The sequence below is a fragment of the Fulmarus glacialis genome, unplaced genomic scaffold (genome assembly GCF_000690835.1).
Source record: "Fulmarus glacialis isolate BGI_N327 unplaced genomic scaffold, ASM69083v1 scaffold18855, whole genome shotgun sequence".
NCBI lineage: Eukaryota > Metazoa > Chordata > Aves > Procellariiformes > Procellariidae > Fulmarus > Fulmarus glacialis.
In genome coordinates, this window is record NW_009212532.1 from 37455 (window position 1) to 47296 (window position 9842).

Consider the following 9842-nt stretch of genomic DNA (forward strand, 5'->3'; position numbering starts at 1 on the left):
TGGAGTTTTGTCACTGGCATATTGCTGTCTCCTATGGCTATTCTCCCTGTGAAAAATAGCATCAGTGATGTTTTTAATGGTGGATATATCCTTGTTATAAACATTAACTCCTTATGCTGTTAACAGTCACTTTTTAAAATGCTGTCTTATGTGATATTGTCAGTACCAGCTGCTATGAAATAACTATTTTTTTTTGAGTCGGTCTCTTTTTTTGGGAAAGAAAATGCCATTGTAATGCAAGAAGTACTTTTTTGTTTGCACGTGCTGTAGCCTGTCCTGACTAATGGGCTACTTCGTAAATTATTTGGGTCTTCTCTAGGCTACCTCTGTGACTCATCTGAAACTTGTATAAAAAATTGTGTGTGTGTATGACTATAAATACGCTTATCCTTGGAAAAAACGTTTGCAATGCCCCTTGGTTTGTGGGGTGGCGGTTTGTTTGTTCCTTTGTTGTAGGGGTTGTGGGCTGAGCGTGGGGGAAGGCTTAGGTAATTTCTTTTGGAAAGGTAGTAGTTCTGGATGGGAATGAAGGGGGAAGGGGTCCAATTTGATTGTGTCAGATATTCTGGGAAATATAGTAATAAGGGAAAACTTAGAGTAATAGGATTTTCATCTCTGGTTGAAAAGCAAGCCAGCCCACTGTGCTTATTACTAATCTTTGGTAGCAAAGTCTGGAAGATCAATTATTTTAGCCTCATTTAACATATTTGAGTAGTTCTGAAGGTTTTTCCTGTTCAAATATCTTTAACACTTTATTTTGGCAGATAAAGATTAAAGCACGAAATGTATCTTTTTGTGTCTTGAAGACAAGACATTCATCAAAAGATGTGTTATCTATCACATCTGTTCAAAAGACCCCCAGCGACTCCTCTTTTGGTGTTGAACTGAATTTCTTGTATAAATCCAGAGTTTCTTATGCTTTATACTGTAGATTATAATCTTCCTTGGGAATACTCTAAATGCATACTGTCCCAAGTGAAATGATCCCAAATTAACCAATATAATACCTGTTCCTTTTGAAAGAGAAAGGAGGGATTAAGCAGCAGTTCCTGAACTTTTTATTTTAGATTGTGTATGTTCTTTCTCTGTAATAATTGCTGCCTTCCTCCCAAATTTCCCTAACACAGCCTGCAGCAGTCCCACTCACTCCTGAATGCAACTGTCTTAGTTTTAGGAGGACTGGAAGAAAATGCTGCTTTCCAGGCTTTAGCAGAGCAGGTTCTGTTTAGCCTATTCATCAAATTCTGCAATCTTCCACTTCCCAGATGGCTCTTGACTGGTTTAAGTCCTCTGAAAGAGCCTTTTCCCCAAGTGCCATGTGTATTTTTTTCCTTGCTATCACTAGTATTTGTATCACATCCCTATGTAGAAGACGGGATAGAGATAACTCAAGGGCCAGCTGAATTTCTTCTGGAGGAAAAATCTGAGTCAAATGAGAGCTCAGAAGTAATGTAACTTCTGCAGATCATAACTGTGTGGTCCATTCTGGAAACTTCAGTGAAGTTTCTCTGTATATTTTAGTTACCTTTAGTAAAAGTGGGACATGAGAAAAGCATGACTTCAAAAGTAGTATGCTTGACTTTGCAGGTGAAAAGAAGTGCTGGCTTTTGTGATAATTATGTAACTCATCTTTTTCTTCTAGTGTACAAAGTATATTTCAATGTTGCTTGTTGAAATGAGCCACCAAATGAGCCAATTAGGAATGAAAAACTTGGAAAAGTGAGATTCCACTAGATCACGTTTAGATCAAGAGCAGTGCTCTCATTCTGTGCTCTTGCACAGACTCAGTAATTGAAGTCACAGTAGAAGATAAGAAAGAAAACGGGGTTTTGAGGTCTGGGCAAAGTTCAAATTTTAGTGAATGCAGGGCCAGTCTGGGCCTGGATAAAGTGTTATACAGAAGTAAAAGGTAACCTGTCGGTTTTAAGTCTGAATAGTGTAAAGGTGTATGACTTGAAAAAGAATGAGTAGACAGGTAGTAATTACTCATCATTTCCCTCACTTTTTGGATCTGATGACATATATCAATGGACAGTTTTAGCTCTTGAATATAGCACTCTAGAAGCGCACTCCAAGCATTAGAACTAGGTAACTTTTTTCCCTTAGATCCTACAAGTCTTCATGTGCCTATGGCAGTTTTATTCTGAAGTCTGTAGAATTTATCTATCAGTTTTAATAAGTGTTGGTTTTGCTTGCAGATGCAGGTGCATCTGTTGCTGATCGTGAGGCCAGTCTGGAGCTAATTAAGTTGGATATATCGCGCACATTTCCATCCCTGTATATTTTCCAGAAGGTGAGATTTCTGTAACTTCAGTTATGACAACTTTAAACTTCTGAATAGTTAAACAAGAAAAGAAACCTAGCTGGCTAAATATGGAATAGTTTTTAAGAGTTGTTTGTATAAAACAACAAAAGTAAAATTAGTTCTTTTCCACATACAACAGCTAATAGTCATCTCTTTTTTTTTTTTTTTTTTTTAATGAGACTAAAGTAGGGACACTTAACAATGGACTGTAAGGCTTTTTGTCCTGGAAAATTGCATGTGGTTCCTATTAATGTTTATGAAATTACATGCAAAAATGAGAATATTGTCACTGCTTCTGCAGAAATCTTGATGCGTTTTAGTATTTAGATATAATATATGCATACACATGTATATACATAGCAGCACTATTGTAATACAGTAACTTGTGTTACCAAGAATTAAAACATCCACTGTCTCTGAAAAGGAAAAACCAACCCTGGACATGTACCAGATATCCTCATTTTCCATTATGTACTGATTTCCGCTGAATTATTTAATAGGATTATTCATCTGTTACTTTTCCTTTAACATCTCAAAGGCATACATGGTAATGCTTAGAGTAAAAACTGGTATTATTCTAGATGTGAACAAAGTAATAATTCACTGGCTCACTTGCATCTTAAAATACTGGCTTATTACCTTCCTATATTTATAAAGTGATTTTGAAAAAAGCTTTTTTTTTTCTTTTTTTTCTTTCTTTTCCCCCTTCTCCTTCCCCTTGTATTAGGGTGGTCCTTATCATGATCTCCTCCATAGTGTTTTAGGAGCATATACATGTTACAGACCGGATGTGGGATATGTAAGTATTTGCTGTAAAACGCTTATAACATGGCAAATGAGCTTAAGATGTCATGTATCAGAGTGTATTAAATAAGTAGGTTATCTAAACTTTATGCTACTAGCACTTAAAAAATAATTACATTTTGGCACTTTCATAGCAATAATTCTTAGAGATGATTAAATAGCTGAAAAGGTACTGAATGTCAAGAATGAGTATACCATCTGGCTTGCATGGAAAATTTTAAATGGATGTATTCACAAGGCATTATAGTTCTGACAGACCCACAGTATCTACAGAAAACAAAACGCTAGCGGACTTCCAGCGAGTACTCAGCCTGTTCTGTCCTAGTATTGCTCCCACTGCTGCCATTTCCATAGCGATACTCTCTGCTTCACTACCGCACATCCTAAAATTCAGAAACTCTTTATTGGTGTCTTGTCAAAGATTAATCGCTCCATCTGAGTTCAGTGAAGATAAGATTGTTTGCAGCAAACATTACTGTGTTTTAAAAAAAAAAAAAACCAAAACTCAAAGCCCATAAAAAACTACCAAAAAACCTGCAATAAACCAACTAAACCTAACATCTCTCTGAATGGTGTCAGCTTACAAAAGCAGTTAAATGGCAAACAGATGCTTTTTTTCTTCTTTTTCTTTCTTTGTTCCTGGCGGTAGCTAGGAACACCTTTCACAAGCTCTAATCGCTTCTGGGCTAAAAAGAACTTGAAGAGTTTTAAGTCTGATCCATGCAACAAAGCATTATTTAGCATAGGGTGTGTTTTTTCTCTCTAAATCAGACATGCTTGGGACTGTGCATCAATATCTAGTTGGTTTCTCATGTTCAAATATTTTTAGCCCTGAATTCTGTCATCTGTGACCTCATTTTTGGAGACCCTCCCATACTCTTTTAAGTGATATTACAAACTCTGCAGGTTCTGAGACCGCTTGTTCCCAGAGTGGAGTTTTAAAAGGCAAATAAGTAATTTTTCATGGATATGTCTTATCTTTTTCATTAGGAACACAGCTAGCCTGAATATTGCTGATCATAGATTTTTTTTTTTTTAATGTTAATATGGCAGTAAATTTAATGTAATCTTATTTCCACACTCATCTATCCCACAGAAATGGAAAGCTGCAGCACTGGTTTTGATGCATATTAACACTTCTTTTCCCTAGTTGGTTAAAATACAGAGTGCATTTTTTTTCAAATGCGGAGCAGGCAGCGTAAATGCCTAGAAACCGCAGAATAATCATCATTGCAGTTGAAAAATGGTAAAATTATTTTTTATAATAATGGGTATTCAGATCATCAGTTAACAACTACAAGAATAATGCTCTTCACTTTTATTGCAGGCTCAAGTGTTTTTGCGAGTAATCGTGGAAAAATGTAAACTTGCATTGTAGCTAACCACTTAAAAGTAATTTTATGTATGTGAACAAATACTGTTTGGCAAGTGGAAAGATATGTATTGACTGTTCTGAAACAGAATTTTGTCTCAATTCCAACATATCTGTCTGGGTCTAAACTGTCCCATATGTGAGGTTTTTCTCCATGTCTGTTTTTCCCATAGCTTAACAATGAACTTAAGGCCAAATTTTGTTTCTTATGAGCTCTGCATCCAGCCTGTGTGGTTTTAACTTTCTTGCATTCCAAGTCCCAAGGACTTGTGATCATGAGACCTCCCAGAACTTCCATCAAGCATCTAGAACCAGCATCTGAAGAAACACTGTCTTGCTGAAATCAAATTGGCTGCATGCATAAAAATTATTTATCTGTATTGTTTCTGTTTATCTGGAAATGTTATGCAATGGTATTTGGTGTATTGCAGACTGTAAATATTTGCATTTCCAAAGATAGAAGATGTACTGAACCTACTCACCTATATTTGCCTGATGCTTTTCCCACTTGAAGGTACAAGGGATGTCCTTCATTGCTGCTGTGCTCATTCTCAATCTGGAAGAGGCAGATGCTTTCATTGCCTTTGCTAACCTTCTAAACAAGCCATGCCAGCTGGCCTTTTTCCGTGTGGATCACAGCATGGTATGCAGAGTTTTCTGGTTTTGAACCGTAACATTCTTTTGACTTGAAGAATAGTTGATTTATTGATGACTTCCTTTTGTCCTGTTGAATAATAGACAACTTTAACCTGTGGTTACAAAACTGAGAATAGCAGATACTAATCCATAGAACACATCCTATGTTTTGATTTTTCCTCTAGAAACACTTAATCATTGTACTTTTCCTAAGAAGTCACATTGTGCTATGTTGACATCCTCAATTCTTGGTGGGGCTTGTGTTATTTTACAACTAAACATTCTTTTGATGACTGCTTATGAGATGCTTTACTATCTCCACAGATGCTGAAATACTTCGCAGCCTTTGAAGTATTCTTTGAAGAAAATCTTCCCAAACTGTTTCTTCACTTCAAATCATACAGTCTCACTCCAGACATATATTTGATAGACTGGTGAGTTCAGAGAACATAGTAAACCTAACCTTACAACTGTTGAAACACTTTCCATTTTGCTATAGGTTTTTCAGCAATGGAAATACAGTGTAAAAAAGCATTCAGTAGGTGTTTCTGTACCTCGGCTTCCTAGGTCTTGTGAAATTGTGGTGAACTGTTTTGTGCAACCACAGTTCTCTGGCAGGATTCAAATTTTATGAACTGGGATTAGAAGTGACATCTATTCAGATAGATTGTTGTTGCTGCAGGTAAGAGTCAGCTGTATGTAACATAAGTAGGGGAGAGAAGGCTACTACACCGTAGTTGTCTTATGACTGATTGTAAGTGACTTGATGAAATGAACATAATCAGCTACCGAAGAAAGTATGAATATAGGAGTATAGACTTCAAAGCAGAAGGAGGATGAAATTTAGGACCTGGTTTGGGAAGGGATAAACTTGGAAGTACAGTGAACATTTTGAAGTAATGGATGTTCTAAAGCAGAGAGTACCAAACTATGTTATGTGCCTGTAACAGAAGGCAGTAATGCAGGCATCCTTGAAGTGCGTGTAGTGCTGCCAAATATGGAATGTCTATTCGTGTGTGTGTGTGGATAAGGATGTGCTTCATACAGGATTATTATAGGGGTTAGAAGTTTCTAATAGAGTAAATTGAATTGGGTAGAACTAAATAATATAAAAACGTCATGTCATGTGAGTACTTGGGAATGAAGAACTTCGGCTATAAGATGCAGCTTGTCAGTAAGCAGTAAGTCTCAGCAGGAGCAGGGTATAAATAGCAGCATTGAGGCAGGAGCGTGCTGCAGTCCAGAGAGTTTAGGCAGATCGAGAGGTATGTATGTTGCAGTACAAAGTACTAAATATTCTGCTTCCAATTACGTGTGAGAAATGAAGATTGTTATTCCTGCACACGTTCCGAAGATGGCCTTGAGATGGAGCGAGCCCCTCTTATAAAGGGAGAGTAGAAGAGGTTGTGGTAGTCGGTGGTAAGGAGTGTTCTGAGGTTTCTGAACCACTTCCCAAGAGGAGTAATGGAGAAACAGAGAACACTGTGCTTTGTATCAAAGGAACCACTACAAATTTATGGGATGGGTTCTACAATATGGTACATACAGCAGACTGAATTCTCTGCCCATTTATAATGAATGCTTTTTAAAAATAAGCTTTGCAATAAGAAATGCAAGTGGACTCTTCCCGGTAAGAATAGAACAGCAACTGTCTTTAGATTTTTGGCAATTTTTAACGTGAATGAAATTCAAAATGTATCATGGAAATGTAGTTATTGAATTCTCATTAGTACATTGATGGGATGTAGCCTTCTATTGAGATGATTTGTGGCTTTAGATTTAGTTTAGAAAACAAATGATGAACAGAGCTGTTAAATTGTATGGCTTAAAAAATGGGAAGGGTTAAGTTCTTATTTGTATATTATACCCTGTTTGAGTGTAAAGATGTTTGTAACTTCTCTAGCCAGAGCTTTCTAAAGGAGGTGGCTTTCAAATGGAGGATTTCCTGTAGCATGAAAAGAGATAGGTTTCAGAGTAGGAGTTCCGACTTTAAAAACTGGAGACTTGTGGATGTTTGAAATATGGAAAAAATAAGAACATATGAAATAATTTGTCATCTGCTCCCTGTCAGCTAACGTAACTGAGATTTAAAGGAGGTTGTATTTTCATCTTTCTGAAATAGGTTAAAGTTATAACTGTGCCTTTTTTTCCTCAATTGTAGGATTTTTACACTCTACAGCAAGTCATTACCACTTGATCTGGCCTGTCGTGTCTGGGACGTTTTCTGTAGAGATGGAGAAGAATTTTTGTTTAGGACAGGGTTAGGAATCCTTCGGTTATATGAAGATATTCTCCTACAGATGGACTTTATTCATATAGCACAGTTTCTAACAAAACTTCCAGAAGACATTACATCAGAAAAGCTTTTTGGTTGTATTGCAGCTATTCAGATGCAGAATAGTAACAAAAAATGGGCACAGGTGAGTTTCTTGGAGAGAGAGATACATACATCAAAACAGACATGTCAGCACATGAGTATATGGGGCACTTCTGTTAATGACTACTTATGCTGCATGTCTGACTTCTGAGCGATGGGCACTTCCTTTCTAGTGTCTCATTCTAAAAACTAATCTCCATGCTAATATTGTGGTGGTTAATATTGATCTTTTTTATAAGACTGGCTTTTTAATATTCATTAAATAATTTACTTTTCCAGGTGTTTGCCTCACTGATGAAGGACAACAAAGAAGGGGATAAGAACCATAGCCCAGCACTGAAAAGCTAATTGTTGTAATGCTGAGGTCAATTGAAAATGTGGAAAACCACTTGATGACAAAGGAGTTTTCACATCACTTCTATGTGGAAAAGCACTATAGAAAATGTGAAAATGAGATGGAAAACTGACAACAGCTCTCAGTGGAGTAATGAACTGATGAAATCTTCACCCTTTTGCCAGTATTAGCTTTTGTTGTGGGAAGATTTGTTTTCACACAGAATACTAAAACCTATGAAACTGAGAAGCGGGGGGAGTTCATATTTAATACTTTAAAAGAATCAGCTCAATGCAATAAACATTTGTAAGAACTTCTGTTGGTACTTTAAAAAAAAATTTTGAGGCATAACTTTTTTTACAAATACCACAAAGGCACTTTTTTGGGGGGATGAGGGAAATGCTAAATCTTAAGGCCCCAAAAATGCTATCCAAACCAAATGCTTTGGTACAAATATTACCTCCAAAATTAACCATTTGAAAGTAGTGAGGACCAAATAAGGTTGTTTGGTATGTTTTTGTGCAAGATGGTTAAAATTTGGGAAGGGGTATTGTCTTATTTACTTGTTTGGTTTTTTTTAAGTTGCAGCTTCATTCTTCAGTCTGGGCAAATGTAATTAACTCAGGAACTGTGGAAGTATTGTGCCCAAACCTGTTAGAGCAAAAATCATCTGAATTTTAAACAGCGGTAAGATCAGGGCTATTATTTTCAGAGTGTACAGCTTTCAAAGCGAGTGGTGTTAAGCATTTGTTTTGGTGTATTGGTTGTGCAGCTTTTTAAAAATTGAGTGGGTATTCTGTGAAAGAGTTTTGCCACCAGAAGTTTTATTTTGTCGAGCCACTTCCAGCTATGAAATACTTGTATGTAACAGTGAACACTAGAAACTGACAAAGCTATCTGCAGACTTTATGTTGTCAAAGGAGCAGCCACTTTTAATGTTTCAGAATAATGCAGACACAATTGTTTTCAAAACTGTCTTTTATTAGTGTGCAATACTGAAATCCAAAAAGCATCTGGTTCAGTGCAACTTAATTCTTTAATATCTTTTAACTGTGAGACATAAGGTCATACTGTATGTGTCACGGCAGGTATTTTCAAACATTTCCTGTTCTCGAAGATGCTGTACAACAACTTGTGATTGTAGGGGATGGAAATCTAAAATGGATAGCACTGCAGGTGAGGAACACTTGCACTCCCTTCGTCCATTTTTGCTAATATTTAATGTAAATAAATTCCTTACATGTGGGTTTTTGTAACTGGTCCCTCTGTGGAAATCAAGTCAAAATTACCAGTATGTATTTTTAAGTGCAGGAGGCTTCCAGTTGTCTGGTGTTTAAAGCAGAGTCTACATAATTGGGGTAAAGATTTAGTGTGGTGTAACTTACGTTGCTATCTGGTTTAAAAACTACATATATACTACTCATAACATTACAATTTGAAATTTAAATGTCAGTTTTTTCTTAACTTATATATTCACTACTTTCATTGGATCCAATTTGTCTTATATTTTTGTGTTTCCTTGTACAGTTTTCTTACTTTTCAACTATAAATCTGTATATAACTGTAAATAGAAGGATCAAGCCTTCCTTTAAGACCACTAGTAACAATTCCTCTGTAAATAAAACTTACAGCAGATGTGCAGTGTGGTTCTCTTCCGTTCCTCCACAACTTGCTGCCAAGTCTGGTAAGAGGGTGGTGTACCGGTGAAGACGCAGCCGGTTACTGCACCGAGTGACCACGCTTTTGGTACCTGCGTTTCTTGCCTCCCTGAGGAGCTGAGGTGAAGGGCAGCGTCGTACGCTTTGAGGTTAGCTTCGCTCCTTTTGAGGCTCGGGGCTGAGCTCTGCTCCCGGGGGAGTGTTTTGCTGCGGGGCAGAGGGTGGAGCATTAAAATAAAAGATTTATCTATTTATGAAGTGGGAGCAGCTCCCCGCCGGAGCAGGCGCCCCTTTGTTCCTCACCAACGGCTGCCGCCCTCCGCCGCCAGGGGCCGCTGTGGCTGCGGCCGCGCGGG

General features: G+C 37.3%; 1 protein-coding gene across 1 annotated transcript in view; it reads left to right on the plus strand.

Moving 5' to 3' along the window:
* TBC1D12 (TBC1 domain family, member 12) overlaps positions 1-8726 on the plus strand; it is a gene marked incomplete at its 5' end in the record, with an annotated part of 28414 nt that extends 19688 nt beyond the window's left edge. The window contains 6 exons of the mRNA XM_009577920.1: positions 2199-2293; positions 3033-3104; positions 4996-5124; positions 5442-5551; positions 7279-7537; positions 7774-8726. Coding sequence (XP_009576215.1) covers positions 2199-2293; positions 3033-3104; positions 4996-5124; positions 5442-5551; positions 7279-7537; positions 7774-7842 — 734 coding nt within the window. The remainder of the gene's footprint in view (positions 1-2198; positions 2294-3032; positions 3105-4995; positions 5125-5441; positions 5552-7278; positions 7538-7773) is intronic.
* Positions 8727-9842: the final 1116 nt, after the last annotated feature.